The sequence below is a fragment of the Peromyscus eremicus genome, unplaced genomic scaffold (assembly GCF_949786415.1).
Source record: "Peromyscus eremicus unplaced genomic scaffold, PerEre_H2_v1 PerEre#2#chr22_unloc_1, whole genome shotgun sequence".
In the NCBI taxonomy this organism is placed as follows: domain Eukaryota; kingdom Metazoa; phylum Chordata; class Mammalia; order Rodentia; family Cricetidae; genus Peromyscus; species Peromyscus eremicus.
In genome coordinates, this window is record NW_026734286.1 from 1,013,285 (window position 1) to 1,033,271 (window position 19,987).

General features: G+C 47.4%; 2 protein-coding genes across 4 annotated transcripts in view; both read right to left on the bottom strand.

Annotated features, from left to right (window-relative positions):
- Positions 1 to 9,723, bottom strand: part of Myo1f (myosin IF) — a 54,182-nt gene extending 44,459 nt beyond the window's left edge. The window contains exon 1 of the mRNA XM_059252069.1: positions 9,621 to 9,723. Within this exon, the coding sequence (XP_059108052.1) occupies positions 9,621 to 9,623 (3 nt within the window). The 5' untranslated portion in view covers positions 9,624 to 9,723. The remainder of the gene's footprint in view (positions 1 to 9,620) is intronic.
- A 2,334-nt stretch (positions 9,724 to 12,057) lies between these two features.
- The window catches only part of Adamts10 (ADAM metallopeptidase with thrombospondin type 1 motif 10), a 30,601-nt gene continuing 22,671 nt past the window's right edge, over positions 12,058 to 19,987 (bottom strand). For all 3 annotated transcript variants that reach the window (XM_059251932.1, XM_059251934.1, XM_059251933.1), the window contains 8 exons: positions 18,407 to 18,487; positions 18,152 to 18,315; positions 17,927 to 18,053; positions 17,704 to 17,833; positions 16,099 to 16,303; positions 15,568 to 15,744; positions 15,328 to 15,490; positions 12,058 to 12,744 (listed from right to left, as the gene is read on the bottom strand). In XM_059251932.1, coding sequence (XP_059107915.1) covers positions 12,635 to 12,744; positions 15,328 to 15,490; positions 15,568 to 15,744; positions 16,099 to 16,303; positions 17,704 to 17,833; positions 17,927 to 18,053; positions 18,152 to 18,315; positions 18,407 to 18,487 — 1,157 coding nt within the window. In that variant the 3' untranslated portion in view covers positions 12,058 to 12,634. The remainder of the gene's footprint in view (positions 12,745 to 15,327; positions 15,491 to 15,567; positions 15,745 to 16,098; positions 16,304 to 17,703; positions 17,834 to 17,926; positions 18,054 to 18,151; positions 18,316 to 18,406; positions 18,488 to 19,987) is intronic.

The window sequence follows — 19,987 nt, forward strand, 5'->3', positions numbered from 1 at the left end:
CTTTCTGTTCTTCCCCCACTCTTCACACTGCTCAATGTCTTCTCTCTCTTGAAGCTCATGATATTCACTTCCTGTCTGTCCTGCCTCCCTCCAATATCCAAGCTCCTCCACTTGTTCTGAGCTCCACTATGTCATAAAATCATCCATGTATTCCTGTGTGTACTCCTGGCTACTCATGAGGTGGAGGCAGGGGTTTGGGGTTGTTGCTCAGTTGGAATTGTTTGTCTAGCTTCCATCTCCAGCACAATATAAACTGAGTGTGATGGTATACACCTTGAACCCCATTATTCATGGGATGGAGGCAGAAGGATCAGGAGTTTCAAGAACACCCTCAGATACATAGTGAGTTGGATGCTAGCCGGGACTAATGAGAGCTTGCCTCAAAATGGCTATGGGGTGTGGTGGTGCTGGAGAGGTGGCCCAGCAGTTAGCAGCACTGGCTGCTCTTGCAGAGGACCTGGTTTGTTTCCAGGACCCACATGGTGGCTCACAACTGACTGTAACCCTAGTTCCAAGGAATCTGACGCCCTCTTTTGGCCTCCTAGGGCACTGCATGCACATGGTCCACAGACATTCATGCAGGCAAAACACGCATAAAATAAAATAAATAAATCTTAAAGAAAAACAACAATCCAAAACCTAGCTAAACAATCAAATAATTGAATGAATGAAGGACCCTAGGGGTAAGATTGTACTTCATGCCGCCTCAAGAACTCCTTTGTCTCCCTGGTTCAAGTTGAAACTATGTGTTCCTAAGTTCCTTCCTTAAGCTGTGGGTGGGGGGAGTTGCAACAAATAGGTTTGAGGTCTCAGTTGACCACAAGCTAAATATGACTCAATCTGCTGTCTCTTGTGAAAGATACTGAGGGGCTGGAGGTGGCTATGGTGAGAAGTGGAAGGCAGATTCTTCCTCTAGCTCTTCAGTCAGCTCTGCCTACATGGGGGTGGGTGGTGGGTGGGTGGGGGTGTGGGGGTAAGGGTGGAAGTTGGGAGATGACATGACAGCCTTCTTGGTGCTATTGAAGGGAGGGGCTGTTTGTGGTCAAGGTGGTGGCTCTTGTAGGACTCAGGCTTGTAAGCCCTGCAGTGTAGTGAACACACTTCCTGATTTCTATCAGTGCTGAGAGTAGGTACAGGCCTGGCCTAGGGCCCCGCTCTTGAAGCTCTTGAGTGGTGCTGTAAGTCAATGAAGCTAGTCCCCCAAGGAGAGGCCATGTTGGAGCGTGCAAAGGCTAAGTGTGTATATCACCTAGAGCTAGACTTGCAACTTGACCTCAAGGGCCAAAAAGGCCTTGGATATGCATGTTTGGTGGGTGTGAAACTCCAGGATCCTAGCTTCTTTGAATGGGGAGACCAGGTTCAAATAATGCCAGGAGGATGCTCAGAAGCTATTTAACAGCAATGAACTGCTTATGGCAAGCCCTAGGTGAGCTCTCATTTTCTAGGAAAAGGAAGGGGAAGCCATAGTCAAGGTGACTACTAAGAGAAGTGGCCTCTTAAAGGGACCTAGCTGAAATCATCTTCTACTTTTTGTTTATCCAGTAGTTTGCTAGGCCTCCCTGCCTCAGCTTCCTCATTTGAAAAACAAGACCTCCAAAGGCAATAGACTTCATGGGGCAGCTGCGCAGATTCAATGAGGCAAAGGTTGTCACATAATACTAACATTCCCCATCATCACTATGGGTGTCAGCCTTGAACTTGGCCAGCCCCAATGGGCCCAAGGCAGGAGGAAGAGTCAAACGATGCAGCTTTAGAATTCATCCCAGATGTGCCAATTGTAACCAGCTTGGCTGGGTGAACATATTCTTTTTTTTTTTTTTTTTTTTTTTAAGATTTATTTATTATGTACACAGTATTCTGTTTTGCATGTATTCCTGCAAGCCAGAAGAGGGCACCAGATCTCATTACAGATGGTTGTGAGCCACCATGTGGGTGCTGGGAATTGAACTCAGGACCTCTGGAAGAACAGCCAGTGCTCTTAACCTCTGAGCCATCTCTCCAGCCCCTGGGTGAACATATTCTACAATGACACTTTGGCTATCAGACTATTGAAACAGTGGACCCAAAGAAACTGGCATTTCTCCCAGGAATATCATGCAGGGAGAAGAGAAAACTTAAAGCCAGGGCCAGCCAGCAGACCCTGACTTGTTAGACCACCTTACAGCAGAGACATGGATGGGTCAGTGGTAGGCAGGACCACATCTTCACTAGGAACTACACAGATAAGCATAACTCTGGGCTCTAACTAAACCTAACCTAATTTCAGGATCCAGAAGATGGACTTGGGGTGTGTGTGTGAGGGATCAGTATTGGCTCAGGATCCCCAAGACCAAGTTTTCAGCACAAAGAGATTTATTTGCCCCAGAGGAACAAAGTTCAGGGAATAAGAGACAAAGGAGATAGAGGATGAGGGAGAAGGGGAAGAGAACATGAGAAAGGGGGCAGGGGTACTTGCCCAGAGGGGAACAAAGGACTGCCTCTGGATAGAGGAGACAGGCATGGCCCATAGGAAAATGGCAGTTTATAAAGGTAAAGGGGGAAACCCTAGGTTAGGATGAGGTGTTTAATATTAAATGGGCATGTTAATTAGGTGAGCCAAAGGGTTTTTTTTTTTTTAATTTATTTTATGTGCAATGGTATGAAGGTGTCAGATCCCCTGGAACTGGAGTTACAGGCAGTTGTGAGCTGCCATGTGGGTGCTGGGAATTGAACCTGGGTCCTCTGGAAGAGCAGCCAGTGCTCTTAACCACTGAGCCATCTCTCCAGCCAAAGGGGGTTTTTGATTGCTGGACTTTAATACTTTCATAGCACCTTGGTAGTCAGCCTCAGGACAAAGAAGTGGCCAAATAAGGGAACAGACCTTGGTGGCTAGCTTTAGGAATGCATTCTAACAGTTTTCAGCAAGGCATCGGGAATGGGGGAGAAGGGCAAGGCCTTCTAGAGCCATGCCCATCATATTCAAGCTGACCAGAGAGAGTCTCTTCAGATGATGTCACTGTATTTCCTTATCCCTCTTCCCAACGTGGCCACAGAATGAATCTCCTTTTTCTGCTTTTCCCTCTTAATCTGGCTGTTTTAATTGGCTTATGAAGGACTAGTGGCTGGATCTGGCATGTGGGAGCACAGGCTGTGCCCCCAAGTCTGGTAACAAAGCTCTCTTAGAATTGGGTGGTGATGAGTAAGAGCTTCAGACTAGAGAGAAAGAGAACAGCCACTTCCTTCCTCAAGGAAGCTGTGCAGATGTGAACCTGATGCTGTAGCTGCTCTGAATCCAACTGTGGCTCTTGCACCCTGCCCTTGGCCCTCAGGGGGTGACCCTAGAATCCCTGACCTGTCTTCCCCCAGCCAGGGAGGTTTTGGACCACACCCTGCTGCACCACTGAACTATGCAAACAACATTCTTACCTCCCAAATCTCTAAGTGTCTCACTCTCTCTCCTCAAGGCTGGGGTTGGGGATGTATGTCGGGTGGGATCAGTGGGTTGATTTTCTTTTGGCTTAGCCAACAGGTAGGGACCTTTGTCTTTTTGGAGGTAGCTGGGGTCTGTTGCACCTCTTCAAATTCTCCACATAGAGGCTGGAGTTGGGGGAACTCAGGTCTTAGTGTTTTGCTCACTAGACCTGATACTAGTGGTTTCCATGCCCAAAGCAGATGCCTGCCTGTCCCCGCCTGTCTCTGTTGATCCATCAGTTGTCGGTCCCTTTATTGTTTATTATTTAAAAAAAATACCATACTGCTTTCTGTAATCAAACACATATAGATAAGGCCTGACTTATAGATAATCAAACACAAATTCTGTAATCAAACACATATAGATAAGGCCTGACATAGTTGATACAGTTTGTTACCTCTGTATGCTTTTTTAAAAATTAAATTTTTATTTGTTTGTTTGTTTATTTATTTATGTGTTGGGGGGTGTGCTTGTGTGACATAGCACACCTGCAGTCAGAGGGCAACTTGAAGAAATGAGTCTCAGGATGGAACTCACGTCATTAGGCCTGGCAGCAGGCACCCTTACCCTCTGAGCAATCTCAATAGCTCAGTTTTTTCTTTTTTTGAGATTGTGTTTCATCATCCAGGCTACTCTTAACCTCCCAATTCCCGGTTCCATCTCCCAAGTTCTGAAAATTACTGGTATGCTCTACCATTATGCCTGTGAGATGGCTTAGTGGGTAAGGGGGCTTGCTGCCAAGTCTTATAACCCGAGTTCGGTCTGGATCTACACGATGAAAGGAGGGAACAAATTCTTCTACTTTGTCCTGTGACCTCCACAAATTGTGCCATGGCCCACAAGCAAGTTCACTCCCCTCACGATAAATAAATATTATTTAAAAAAATTAATGTAGCTTTAGTTTATTTGTGATCAGGTCTTATTTAGTCCAGGCTGGCCTCAAAGTTGTTATATAGTGGAGAGTGACCTTGAATTTCTGAGCCTCTCGCCTCTACCTCCCAAGTGCTGGGATGAGAGGTGTACACCACCATGCTGGTTTATGTAGTGTTGAGATGGAACACAGGGCTCCATCCACATAAGGCAAACACCTCATCAACTGAGCTACAACCCCAGCCCCACGGTTGTGGGTTTTGCTAAGTCTCTTTTGTAAATACCTCCTTTTTTGGTTCATCCTCCGACCACTGGCCTCCCTGTTCCTTCTGATTTTTACGAAAGATTTATTTCATTTTTATACATGTGTCTGTACGTGTTTGTGCTGCGTGTGTGCACACTTGCGTGTGGGTACCCATGGAGGCCAGTTGAATCCCTAGAACTGGAGTTACAGGCAGTCCTAAGGCACCTGATGTGGGTGTTGGGAACTGAACTCTGGTCCTCTGCAAGAGCACCACTTAACCACTGACCCATCTCTGTAGTTTCCCGTTATTCCTTTTTGTTTGTTTTTGTGGTATTAAGAATGAAACCTAGGGCCCTGAACTTGCTAGGCAAGTGCTTTGCCACTAAACCATATCTCCAGCTCTGTCTGCTTCAGTTTGTGCCTCAGTCCTCAAAGCAACCACCTTTACCCTCAAGTCACCACTGTTACCAAACAAAGGCTGCCCCCATCCCCTCACACTCCACAAAGTCAAACAGAAACTGCTATAATCTTTCAAGTCAGTGCATCAAACAGAAACAACCAACAATTCCACCATTAACATTGCTTATAACTGCCAGCCTCAACACCCTCACCATCAACCAAAATCAACTAACCACTACCAACAATAAACAGACATAAGTGATGATGCATGCCAGCAATCCCAGCATTTTGGAGGCTGAGGCAGGAGGATCATGAGTTTGAGGCTAGGTTGAACAAAAATAAATAAATAAAGAGTGCCCAACGACAATAACAAACAACCACAAAACAATAATATCAGAAAGATAGCTGAGAGGGTAAAGGTGCTTGCTGCCTAATCTGATCACCTGAGTTCAATTTCCAGTACCCAAACGGTGGAAGGGGAGAATCCACTCCTGTAAGTTGTTCTCTGACCTTTACATATGCCCCCATCCCAAAATAAATCAATGTGAGAACAAACTCACACTGAGGGGCTGGGGAGATGGCTTAATAAGAGTGCTTGCCACACAAGCATGAGGACCCAAGTTTGAATTCAAAGCATTCATACAAAAAACCAGCCATGGTCTCAAAGCCACCTAGAACCCCAGTGTTACAGAGGTGGAGACAAAGGCATCTAGCTGACAGCCTAACTTCAGATTCAATGAGAGATCCAATTCAAGCAAGAGAACAACAGAGAAGGACATCTGGTGTTATTCTCTGGTCTTCACATGTGGTCGATCAGCACATACACTGCACACACAGACATTGACAACCACACATAACCATATCTCATCCAAAATCTAATAGTGAATTGCTAGATCACCATTGCTAGAAACTAGCAATGAACAACCAACAGCAAATGAGTATTAACTCTTCAAGCTCCAAATAACCAGCATAGTCAGTTTCCTGCTGAAAACAACCAACAATCAATGACTAATATTAAACACCAGCTATTCCGGCACATGACTGTAACTCCGGCACTCAGTAGGTGGAGGCAGGAGGATCAGGAGTTTAAGATCATCTTGGCTACATAGTGAGTTCAAGGATGACTTACAGCATATGAGACTGTCTCAAAAAACAACGGACTGGGGATGAGCTTAGCTGGTGGAGTGCTGGCCTAGCATGCATGAAGCCCTGGGTTCCATCTCCAGTGTTATATATGGCAGAGCATGGTGAATCATGCCTGTCATTCTAGCTCTTGGGAGGCAGAGGCAGGAGGATTGGATTTCCAAGGTCATTCTTGTCTATATCATAGATTTGAGACAAGTCTGGGTATACACAAGACCCTGACTTAAAGCACCAAATACTGGCAGGGGCTGAAGGGATGGCTCAGTGGTTAAAAGTACTTGATATTTTTTCAGAGGATGAAAGTTGAGTTCCCAGCACCCACATGGTGCTCACAATCAGGCTCAAGGGGATCTGATACCTTCTTCTGGCCTCCATAGGCATGCACATGACATACAATTACACTGATGTGTACACATAAATAAAAACAGAAATATGTCTTAAAAAATAACAAAACTAGAGAGCTTGCCAGCACCTGATTGGACTAAGAGAGCCTTTGTCCAATGACTGATGGAGGCAGATGCAGATATCCATGGCTAGGAACCAGGCTGAGCTCCGGGAATCCAATTCATGAGAGAGAGGAGGGATTCTGCAGGTGGGGGACATCGAGATCATGATGGGAAGACCTGCAGAGAAGACTGGCCACACTAGAGGAAACCCATGAACTGTAGACTAGTGGCTGTGGAGCCCCCATGGGACTGGACTAGGCCCTCTGGATACGGAAGATGGTTGTTTGGCTTGAACTGTTTGGGGGGCACCCAAGCAGGGGGATCGGGATCTGTCCCTGGTGCATAGGCAAGCTTTGGGGAATCCAGTGCCTGTGGTGTGATGCCTTGTGCAGCCTTGGTGCAGTGGGAAGGGGCTTAGACCTGCCTAGGCTCAGTGTGCTAGGTACTGCTGACTCTCCATGGCAGACCTTGATTTGGGGGATGTAGGGATGTGGGGAGGCTTGGGAGGGAGGGTTGAGGCGTGGGAGGAGGGTAGAGGGAGGAGGTGGGATCTGTGGGTGGTATGTAGAGTGAGTAGAAAATTTCTTAATAAAGAAAAATGAAAAAAAAAATCCAAAAGATCTGGGACACCATGAAAGGACCAAATCTACAAATAATAGGAATAGAGGAAGGAGAAACCAGGTCAAAGGCACCAAAAAAATTTCTTTTTTTCTTAATATCTTGACCTTTTTATTTGTATAAATAAAATATAGAAAAATTTTACTTTATTTTTTTTATTGAAAATAAGTTTTTAAATATGCTAAAAAATAACAAAACTAAACACCAGCTGTCATCATAGATGACCACCACTTCCAACCCACCCATGAGAACCACTGTTAGCACCAATCTCCACCAACCAACAGCAACCTTCACCATTAGAACCCCAACAGTACCAACTCAACAAGGAATGCCCAGTGACTTGTCCACAGTAGCCGATGACCTACACCCATCTCTATCACTGAATCCAGTAATGCACGACCTCCCAGGCACCATCAGCTACTGTGCAGTTAGCGTGCATGTTCCATAAAAGGCTCTCTTTCCACAGCATCCTGGCCTTCAGCAACCCTCCGTGAATCTCTCCATATTCCTAGACACAGCTATGGTCTTTATAGATAATGTCAGTCTTTTTCTTTCTCTCTCACTGTCCTCTTTGACTTTCTTTTCCTTCCTCCTGCCTGCCTGTTTGCCTTCTAGCCCAGGCTGGATTCAAATTCACTATGTAGCAGAGGATGGCTTTGTACTGATTTTCCCATCTGTGTGAACTTCCAGAGTTCTGGGCTGAAAGATCCGGTTTATGTGTGCTGGGGTTGGAACCCAGGGCTTCCTGCATGCTAGGAAACTTTGGTTTCAGCCTTGGTCCTATTTGGGTCCTTATTTGGCCTTGCTAGGTAGTACAGGCTGGCCTCCAATTCATGATTCTCTGTCTCAGTCTCCAGTTGTGTGCTACTATACCTGGTTCCAGGTTTTATCACTGTTCACTTTGACTCATTTTTCCCCTCAGATCTGTCTGCTAAGCAGTCTGTTGACTAAGCATTTCACAGTGTTGGCTGCCTAGGAGGGGTTTCCCTTCCTTTCAAGCGGCAAATCTCTTCCTGTTTTTCTTTTTTTAAAAGACAGAGTCTCATGTAGCCCAGGCTAGCCTTGAACCTGCTATATAGTCAACGATGACTTTAAATTCCTGCCTCCACCTCCCAAGTGCTGGGACAATAGGTGTGCAGCACCATGCCCAGTTTGTGTGATGCTCAGGATAGAACCCAAGGCTGTGTGCATGCCAGTAATTGCTGTACCTACTGAGCACAGCCTCAGGCCTCACTGGCTTTCTAAAAGATGTTCTCTCTTACCCTGCTTCCCTGCCTCCACTCCAGGCACATTTGCTGTAACCCCCAAGAATCCCAACAACTACCCCTCTCCTTGGAGCATACCCTTATTCTTATTGACAGAATGACAAAAAATGAAAGCTGAAGTAGACTGTGGGTTTGTGGAGCCACAGGGGTGACTTGTGTGACCACTCCTGGCTTTTATTGTACATGCCATGATGCTGCTGGGTCTAGACAGCATGTCTAGATGTTGATCATCCCCCTGCCTTGTCATCATCATCAGGCCTTGAACTTGTAGTGACATCTCTGGCTGCAGTATCTCCACTCCTATCCCCGTGTAGTAGTGAGAACACAGTCTCTCATCCTCTGTACCCTTCCATTCTTTGTCACCTAGTCCTGTCTCCTTCTCTTTCTATACCTCCTCCCCATCTCCTCTCCTTTCCTGTTTTTCTCCTTTTTTTCTTTGTCTAGCTCCTTCTCTTCCTCCTCCTCCTTTGCTATCTCCTGCCCCACCCCCACATCTCCAACTTCTCCTCTTTAGTAATATTAACTGGAAGTTAAATGACGACGATGATGGTTCATTTTCAGTGCTAGAGATGGCACTCAGGACCTTGAGCATACTAGCCAAGGACTCTACCACTGAGCTACCATCTGCCTCTGAGACTGTTACAGTCAAACTACCTATCATCATTTGCACTGCTATCACACCCCACAGTTCTCATGTGAGACACAGCCAGCCCCACCACTAGTGGACTCACAGTGGTCAAACCCACAGACTCCCATGAATGTTTCCAATGAGAGTTCCACACCCCAGAAACATTCCCATCTCTAGAACTTCCAAATATGAGCTTTGGGAACAGAGGCCAAGACAGGGGGAAGTGCTTGTTTCAAACCACAGGGCAAGACTAGTGTCTGAGAGGATTCTCTAAGCCTCTGGAAAAGGACATGTCCCTTCCCTGCAAACTGTGTAATCCCCTTAGGGACACCTTCTCCGTTCCTATTACTCTGCAGTCTTGGTCCCCATAGCCAATCTGGCACCCTTAGATTAGTACTTGATTCCTGGTGGAGGACATGGGAGTGCCCTGTGTTACTCTGTGGGATTCCCTCCCCCAAGGTTCTGCAATTCTCTTAACCATTGCCCCAATTTCTGAGGGTGCTTAGGGCACTGCCACCAGGCCATTACTCCCAGAGCCCACCCTTGAAGAACTTACCATGGTGAGGGTTGGTGTCTGGGCTCCTGTGGGTAGTGACGAGTGTAGGCTCAGGAGGTTCTTGGGGGTGGCTCTGGCATGGCCCTGCTTCTTCACTTAGTCCTTCTTCAGACTGTTGGCCCCAGTTCCTCTTGCAACAGCCCCTCTCTCACTTCCTTTGACGGGAGGGGCCATGGCCACAGGGGAGGGAAGCTGAGGGCGGGGACAAAGCTCTGAGCCCTAGCAGCAATGACCCAGCTGAAGTTGGTTGGAGTTTGGAGCCCGAAGGGATAGGTTAAAGATGGCTGGCAGCTACTGCCAGACTGGAGAAAGCCCCTTCTCCATCCACCTCCTCAAGAAAAAAGGCTACAGCAAAAAGCACCTAGGTCAGCTGACTACAGGACTGGCCACGTAGTTGAGGTCTCTCTCTGCAGAGTCAAGGAAGGGAAGTGCCATTTCAGACGTGTGTCTACTCTGGGTGTTCTTGTGAAAACCCCTTCCCCTGTAGAATGTTCCTCCAGACCCAGGTGTGTTAGTAAGGACAAAGGGAGTGGAAGACACCACAAGCTTTATGCCCATGTAAGGTATATAATTTTGTATGTCAGATCTGGACTTCTCTCTTTTTAAATCCATCTTTGTGTTTGTGTGTTTGAGTGTGGGTGTGTGTATGTGTGTGGAGGTCAGGAGACAACCTCAGAGGCCAGCTATTAGCCCCCACCTCCGAGACAGGTGTCTTTGTTGTTTTCCCACTGTGGAAGCCAGGCTAGCTGGTCTGCAAGCTTCTGGGATTCTCCTGTCTCCACCTCCCATCTCAATGTTGGAACACTGGGGAATGCAGATATTTGCCACTATTATCTGGCTTTATATGGATTCTGGGGATTCAAACTCATGCTTTTAAAGGCCTAGCCCCAGATCTGGCCTTCAAAAAAAAAAAAAAAAGATTTACTTCAAATAATTGTACTCACAAGTATGTGTGTATAAACCAGAGGCACTGGATCTCCTGGGCCTGGAGTTACAGGAAGTTGTGAACCATCTGAAATGGGTGCTGGGAATTGGACTGAAATACTCTGGAATATCAGGAAGTGCTCATAGCAGCTGAGCCATCTATCCATCCAGCACCCCTGCTTGCCACATATCTGAATTTGTTGTGGGTTTTTGTTTTTGTAAGACAGGGTCTCATGTAATTCTGACTGGTCTGGAATTTGCTATGCAAAATAGGCTGGCCTCAAACTCAGAGATCATCCTGCCTCTGCCTCTGGAGTGCTAGGACCAAAGGTATGCACCATTACTCTTGGCCCAATCTGGGTTTTCATACCTGCAGCTTTGCTATTTTCGTGACTTGGCTCTATCAGCAGTGATGGGAACATATAGGGCCCACCGTACATTATCCTAATCCTTGATCTTTGGAAGATCAGATCTTACATGAGTCTTCCCTTGACATTTGAGGAAATGGCAGTTCCAAGAAGTTGTCACCTAGCCGGACAGTGATGGCACATGATTAAATCCCAGCACTCGGGAGGGGGAGGCAGAGGCAGGCGTATCTCTGTGAGTTTGAGGCTAGCCTGGTCTACAGAGACAGTTCCAGAACAACCACAACTGTTACACAGAGAAACATTGTCTCGAAAAACAAAACAAAGAGGTTGTCACTTTTTCATGCCACCCACTGAGGATGTGGCTAAGACCGAACCAGACCGTTGAGAGTCTAGCAGGGCTGTGTTCAGATCCATCTTTGAGGACTGGGATGGCTCTGTGTCCTGTGCTCTCTTGATGAAGTGTGCCCCCTCCTGGTCATAGCTGAGAAGCTCTGTCTCCAATATCCAGGGTCAGTAGCTCAACTCAATATGTAAAAAGGGGCAGAACGATCACATTTGGTTGGGAGTACAAGGAGACTGGACCTTTGAAAGCTTCTGTTAGAAACTGTACTTTTATCTTAAAATGATTGTTTGTTTCAAGACAGGGTTTCTCTGTGTAGCCCTGGCTGTTTTGGAACTTGCTCTGTAGACCAGGCTGGCCTTGAACTTGAGATCCACTTGCCTCTGCTGTGGATTAAAGGTGTGGGATTAAGTGCTGGAATTAAAGGTGTGTGCCATTACCACCTGGTAAATGATAGGTTTTTATTTGTAGTGGTCAAAGTCCTCTTTCTTAGCCAAAGATGACCCATTAGGAAGTGTGGGCACCTGCCCCACTTTTAAAAGGTCTTTTAGTTTGTTTATTCATTCATGTGTGTGGACACATAAGCCACAGCAAGTTTGTAGAGGGCAGAGTACAATTTATAGGAGTTGGTTCTCTCCTTGTACCATGTGGGTTCCAGAGATTAAATTTAGATTGTTAGGCTTGGCAGCAAGTGCCTTTACACACTGAGACATCTTGCCAACCCTAGCTGTGTTCCCTCTTGATCCTAGGGTAGGGGCTGGATGAGATGCCTATACAGAGACACAGACTCATTCATGAGCAGAAATCTATACAAGACAGAACTTTATTGATGTAATGCTTCTTGGTGAGGAGTGTGTGGGCCCCAGGGTAGGGCTGGTTAGCACCATGGTGGGGGTAGCCTAGATGTTGGGCTCGCCCTGGGGCAAGCAGGGTGGAGGTTGGGGCAGATCTTTCCCCTGGTCAGTCTGGAGGAGGGTCACAGGGAGGTGGTATTAATCCCACTCCCCCATAGCAGATATAAATCCCCCCAGCTCAGAGTGGAGGGATAGAACAGTGCTGGGGGGCAGGGCACCGGCATACCCCCTCCCCACCCCCACTCTTCACAGTACATATTCCGATCAAAGGTGGGGGGAGTGTTGGGGACTTAAAGATGTGTGCAACAAGGAGCAGTCCTCTCTCTTCACTGTCAACTGGGCAAGAAGAGGGTCCCTGGGGTAGCCAGCTCTTCTCCATCCCCTAGCCAGGAGTTCTATAGGGGTTACCCAATAAATAACTTTCAACTACATCTCACCGTTCAGTCCCAGCCCCCACTCCCTCAGGCCCTCTCCTGTGGGCTTTCCCCTTAGCCTGTGCTCCGGGGTGGCTCCTGGTGCTGCACACCCCTAGCGGCCTTGGCAGGTCTTGCAGCACATCTGGCGGAAGTAGGCTCGGCTACAAAACTGAAATTTGAGCACCAGAGGGCAGTAGGCCACCTTGTTCACATCCTTGCATTCTGCAGTGGTGGAAGGGAGGGGCAGAAGAGAGGGGGCGGGGAGAGGGGAGAGAGAAAGAGAGAGAGAGAGAGAGAGAGAATATCAGAGTCCAGTGCTTCTTCTAGCAGTCGTGAGCTCTAGCTGGCCACTTTGCTTTCCTGTACACCAGTTTCCTCATCCTTCACAGAGGGTTTACAGTCATGCTTGCATCACCAGCCGATTTTGAGGATCTATGTATGGTGTGTGTGCACAGACGTGCATGTTACAGCACACATGTGGAGGTCAGAGGACAACTTTGTGCATTTGGGTCTCTCCTTCCATTGCTATGTGGGTTCTGGGGATTGAACTCAGGTCATCAAGGCTGCACTACCAAGCATCTTTACTCACTGAGCCATTTCACTTTGTCTCCTGGTTATTGTTTGGAGGGTTTGAATACAGCATCTAGAGCTGCCTAAGACATATTATTAGTAGGATCTCCCCTTTTTTTCTCTGCTGGAAATTGAACCTAGGGCTTTGAGTATGTTAGGCAAGCACTCTGAGTTATATTTCCTAGCCCTCCTTTGACATTTTATTTTGACAGTGTTAGGATAAATTGCTCAGACAGGATTTGCTCTATAGTACAGGATGGTCTTGAATGTGCAATCCTTCTGCCCAGGCCACCCCAATAACGTAAGATGACAGACCTGTTATCCTTTTCATGCCAAGAGAACCTGTGTGAGGCCACCACACTAGGTTCCTTTGGCTTTTCAATAAACTAAAGACCTTGAGCTCAGCTCAAAGAATTCATATAAAGACTGGTTAATAGCTCAGTGAGAGAACATTCACCTAGCACCCATGAAGCCCATAATATTTAACAGCCTCTGTTGGGGACCATGGATACAACTTTCCACTTAGCAGTGGTATGTGGTTTCTTTTTCTTTCTTTCTTTCTTTTTTTAAAAGATTTATTTTTATTTATTTATTTATTTATTTATTTATTTATTTATTTATTTATTTATTTATTTATTATGTATACAGTGTTCTCCCTGCATGTATACCTGCAGGCCAGAAGAGGGCACCAGATCTCATTACAGATGGTTGTGAGCCACCATGTGGTTGCTGGGAATTGAACTCAGGACCTCTGGAAGAGCTCTTAACCTCTGAGCCATCTCTCCAGCCCGGTATGTGGTTTCTAATAGGCTCCATATCCTTCATGTAGCACTTCTTTCCAAATGAATGTATCATTTGTACTCTTCACAGATGAGGTGACTGATACAGTGTTGGAAGGCAAACCATTGTCATTTAGTTTTAGAGTTTGGAATAAATTTCTCTACTTCCCTCTATCAAAAATAGGTTTACACCGGGCGGTGGTGGCGCACGCCTTTAATCCCAGCACTCGGGAGGCAGAGCCAGGCGGATCTCTGTGAGTTTGAGGCCAGCCTGGTCTACCAAGTGAGTTCCAGGAAAGGCGCAAAGCTACACAGAGAAACCCTGTCTCAAAAAAAAAAGAAAGAAAAAAAAAATAGGTTTACAAAAAAAAAAAAAAAAATTTACAGCTGGGTGCAATGGCTCACACGCCTGTAGTCCTAGGTATTACGAAGGATTGCTTGAGCATGGAGTTTGAGGTAACAAGGCCTGATTTAATAAAAAGAACCATCTGTGTGTGGTGGCCCATGCTTGTAATTTCAGCACTTGGGACAAGAAGTTCAAGGTCATCCTTGGCTACATAACAAGGTCAAGCCAGACTGGGGTCTATGAGATCTTGTCTCAAAGTGATAAAACAAACCAAAATCAGGCAGTGGTGGCACACTCCTTTAATCCCAGCACTCGGGAGGCAGAGGCAGGCAGATCTCTGTAAACTCAGGAAGAGGCCAGACTGGTCTAAAGAGCGAGTTCCAGAAATCATCTCTTGAAAACCCAAACCTAAAACCAAACAACAATAACCCCCCAAAACAAACAAATAATGAAAAATAAAGAAAAGAAAAAAATTACTTAGGTTAAAAAAAAATAGGTATAGTGTAAAAGCAATGGTATATAAGCACTGAATTTTCCCTCCTCCCAAACTGGTACACATTATCTGGAGATATGGAGGGTTCTACAGAAATCATGAATGTGGTAGGGATGACCATTGTCTAGTCATCATTTACAGAAATGTTAGAAACATCTCACAAATCACCTGGCAGATTTATGTGGTCCAAAACATCAACAGTGCCTGAGTTGGGCTCGGGCTGAGGTAGTAGCACCCTCGAATACAAGCCCTGGCTACCATCACTGGCACTGCAAAAAGTGGATGTGGTGGTGAAGTCCTGTAACCCTGGCACCTGGAAGGTGGAGGGTCAGGAGTTCACGGTCATCCTTGGTTGTATGTTGAGTTGGACGTCAACCTGGGCTACGTGAGATCTGAGTTTGAGACCCACATGATGGAATGACAGAACCAACTACCTGCAAGCTCCCTCTGACCTTCACAGGAACCCCAAGGCAGATGAATCCCCATCTCACCCCCAAATTATGCAAAAACAAGTGAAATTGTAACCGAATCTCAAGGACTAATAATCAGGAAACTTGGCCCATGCTCACTTGTTGCTTATCAAAGCCTGGTGCCCTTTTCCCCTGTGGTCCACATACCTTCTGGGCCATCCCCAGGGGGCACCGCGCTGTCACACTTGGCTTCACACTGCTGCATGGTAGACGGCCGCAGGGCCTCGGTGCACTCTCGAGATGGCTGGCCAGTGTGGCTGGTGCAGCGCACTGTGCGCTGCTGCTGGCCAAGGCCACACTGTGAGGAGCACTGAAGAGAGGAGCCACTGAGTCAATTCTCTAAGACCACGGTCCTCACCTTTATCCCACAGGGCAAGGCCCACCTACCTCACCCCACTCGCTGGCCACCCATCGAGCAGGAGGGCATCGGCGCAAGTTGCATCGCATAGTGGCTGGTGGCTTGGCTGATGGAGGGCAGTGCCCAGGGGGCAGAGTGGACCGCTGATCTGCACTCTTACAAAGGACTACTCGGTGGCGGAGGCCAGGCCCGCAACTTGGGGTGCACTGCAGTTAGAAGGGGTGTTTTATATTCAGTGGATGGGTGGGTGCTAGGTCAGTGTGACACAAGGAATGGACAGGTAGCTGATGGCCCCTGTGCTGTCCTCTAGCCCAGTCTCTGTTACTGTGTCACTCGCAAGCCTTACCACCTGCCCCAGACTGGGACCACCTTTCATTTGCAATAGGCCAGACCAAGCCCAGAGTCCAGAAGTCTTGGCACCCATGATGCATCTGTCTCGATCATGGTAACAGTGGGGCTTAGGGCAAGATTGTTTCAACAGCTTTTCCACACAGACAGCCCAGTTCCGTGTGCTTTCTGTACTGAGAGTGGGTTGGGTGGGAAGAAAGGTAGAAGCTGACCTCAGACCAGTCCAGGGCTGCCCACTCAGGAGGGCACATTGGGCCCTGGCAGGCCTCCAGCACAGGTGGGCGTGGCTGTGGACAGGCATTGTCGTCCAGGGCTTTCTCCTCTGCAGCAGACACCCGGCGCTGGCACACCACTGAGCGGCTTCGCACACCAGCATCACAGCTACGGCTGCATCGTGACCAATTTCCTACAACCCAACTGTGGGGGTGGAGAAATGGGTCTGAGTGCTGCACAGTGCAGGGCAGCTCAACCAGCGAGCTTCTGGATTCGCCTATCCTAGTCTTCCCCAAACTGGCACTGGGCAGCTCCCCCTCAGAGATCATTTTTACCCTATACCCAGACTTCAGATAGGAGGGAGGGCTCTAAAGAGAACCCATTTCTTGGGCTACGAGGTTGACTACAGTGCATGACAACTCAGGCTGTAGAACAATTGAATGTTTTAATTGTTTTCTGGTGTATGTATGTTTGTGCATGTGTGTGCATGAGCATGTGTATACTTGTGATGCCAGAGGCGACCTCGAGTGTCTTCCTATACCACTCCCCACCTTAAAAAAAAAAAAAAAAAAAAAAAAAAAAGCAAACCCAAAACAGTGTTTCTCACTGAACAGAGCTCACTGACTGGCTAGCCTGGCTGCCATTCCAGTTTCAGGGTTCTCTCTCCACCCTCTCCTCCTAAAGTAGGTTTCGGTGCCTGCCACTGTAACCCATGTTTTGCTTGGGTATCTGACATAGGCACTTGTGACACATCAACTGAGCCATTTCCTCAGTCCCTGTGCATGTTTTAAAATTTTAAATCAGGGCTGGAGAGATGGCTCGGCGGTTAAGAGCACTACTTGTTCTTCCAGAGGTCCTGAGTTCAATTCCCAGCAACCACATGGTGGCTCACAACCACCTGTAATGAGATCTGGTGCCCTCTTCTGGTCTGCAGGTGTACATGCAGACAGAGCACTGTATACGTAATAAATAAATAAATCTTAAAAAAAAAAACTTTAAATCTTGTTTTTATTTATGTGTATCTGTGTGCATGTCTATGTGCGTGTGCACACACATGTGTATGTGGGTGCCTGTGGAGGGCACAGAAGAGGGTATTGAATCTCTTGGAGCTGGAGTAACAGGCATTTGTGATGCATCTAACCTAGACACTGGGGTCAGAGCTTCTCATAATTAAGAAGCAAGTACTCTTTATGAGCCATCTCTGAAATTCCTGCTCATTGGTTTTTGAGACAAGATATTATGCAGTTCAGGGTGGCATCTAATTCACTACATAATCCTGGTTGGCCCTGAACTCTTAACCCTTCTGTCTAAGCTTCCTAAGAACTGGGATTAAAAGCATGAACTACTACATTCAGTTGACAATCTGGCTTTGACCCTCATCCTGCTGAGCACTTGACACCTTGACCCTGTGAGCCCCATAATTCCAATTTTAGTATACGTGTTGCTGAAGTGAGCACAAGCCCCATAATTCCAGTACTCTTCCTACTGTCACCCCAGTCCTGCAGTGATCCACTTACTCTCCACTCTCCAATGAGGACTATCCCTGAGTGCAGAGAACATTCCCACCTAGTCCTAAGCCACCTTACCCCATGGAGGACACTTACTCTGGTGGGCATGGTTCTGTGTTGCAGGCACGCTGTCTTTTGGGCAATTTGCTGTGGGCACTGCAATAGTGAGGGGCCACTGCTGAGCTGTCCAGCTGATTTCGGCACTCCACCACTTGAACCTGGCTGCCTGGGGGGAGGGAGAAGCCCTCTCAGCCCTGGCCAGCCCAGAGAAGCTCAGGTTGGCTGCAGTGCTGATCCCTGGCCCGCACCCTGGCCTCACCGCCTGCACATTGGGCTGAGCATTTGGTCCAGGGGGCATAGTGCCAGGAGTAGGGAGGCAGTGCATCACGGGCAATGGGTGCATTGAAGCGGTAGCGGAGAGCAGGCAACTCTGCCTGGGCCAGCACCTGGAGGTACAGGAAACAGTCATTGGAGGTATCATGGAATCCCCATCCCCATAGGATACTCAGGTCTTCCTGTACTTTGCCCCCAGCTTCATTGTTACCATGATGATGATAGATGCATTAATGGGTCCCAGGGCTTCTAGGCTCTGGGCCTGATCTGGGCCCTGTCGTAGATGAAAGGTGGTCCCAGCCAGGGGAAGGCGGTGAGGTTGGTGGGTACCGGGTAGTCCCTCCAGTAGCAGAGACTCCTGGTCCCCCTTTAGGGCTGAGGTAGAGCACAGGGGTCAGAAATGAAGTCACTTTGCCTGTCCTCCAACTCCCATGGAATCACAATCCTCATCCCTGTCTTTGCTTACCCAGGTGACTAAGGGACAGGTTCAGATCTTGGATGAAAATGTGGACAGAGCCTTTGGGGATCCAGACGACGTCCTCATACCCTGGTGATGGAGTTCAGCTGTCACCCACTCAGCCTGCCTCCATACCCACCCGTGTCCCTCTCCCTCATCCTTCACCCCTAATGGCTGCAGTTAGCTATCTCATGCTACATGCTTAGAGGATATACCACGGCAAACTCATTTGGACTTTATAAAGTATGTGGACCATCATGTTCTAACCCCCTTCCAGTGTGTGTGTGTGTGTGTGTGTGTGTGTGTGTGTGTGTGTGTGTGTGTTTGTATCTGAGAGAGAGAAGAGAATAGTGCACAAGTACCATGGTATGTATAGATTAGAGGGCAATTATAGGAAGTCTGTTTTCATTGGGCGGTGCACACCTTTAATCCCAGCACTTGGGAGGCAGAGCCAGGGGATCTCTGTGAGTTTGAGGCCGGCCTGGTCTACAGAGTGAGATCCAGGACCGGCACCAACACTACACAGAGAAACCCTGTCTCGAAAAGCCAAAGCCAAAGCCAAAGCCAAAGCCAAAAAAAAAAAAAAAAAAAAAAAAGAAGTCTGTTTTCTCCTTCCACATGTGGGTCCTGGGGATCAAATTCAAGTTCTCATGTTTGCATTTTACTGACCGAACTATCTAACTTCTCTCATTGTGTTTATTTTACAGATTATAAAACCTAGGTGGAAGCTATGCAGCTCACCAGGGGTTTACAGGCAAGAAGTGGCTGGCTGGGATTTGAACCCAAACTTGCCTGCCTCAGAATGGGTGGTTCTAAGTCCTCATGTCTCACTGAGCAGTGAGGCTGAGCTGAGGCAGAGGAAAAGGGTATCATGGAAGTCACAATCTATACAGGTGACAATGAGATTTGAGCATCAGAGCTAGTCTTCCATGAGGCACCACCACTGACTGCCGGCTGTGACCCCTACATTTTTGCTCACCCATGCTTCCAAGATTCTTAGCTTCTATGCCTGGACCCCCATTTTATCCTGCATCCTACAATCACCTTCCCCTGGGGCTGTATTTCTGCTTCCTACTCTAGTCAGTGTCTTTTGTTTGTTTGTTAGCTTGTTTTGTTTTGTTTTACAAGATAGGATTTCTCTGTGTAACAGCCCTGGCTGTCCTGCAACTCACTCTGTAGACCAGGCTGGCCTCAAACTCAGAGATCTGCCAGCCTCTGCCTCCTGAGTGCTGGGATTAAAGGCGTGCGCCACCACCACCTGGTAGTCTAGTCAGTATCTTATCACCAGAGCACTTGGTGCTATGGACACTCCAGGGGTTGGGATCAGGTGTTGTTAGGCCTAAGAACCTCTCAGTCTTTCATCTCTTTTTCCTCATTCTCTTATCACTTCAAGGTCCTATGAGTTCTTCATTCTGTCTCCCAACTCAATGCCTTTTTTGTTTCTCTCAACATTTCTCTTCAGAAATAGCTTATTGCTTGTCCCAGGTCACCTGGTTGCCTACATGGACTCCTCTTGCTATCTTCTACTGCACATCCCAGAACCAAGAACAGCAGACGCTCTATCATCTAACTCCTAATCTCTTTTCTCTT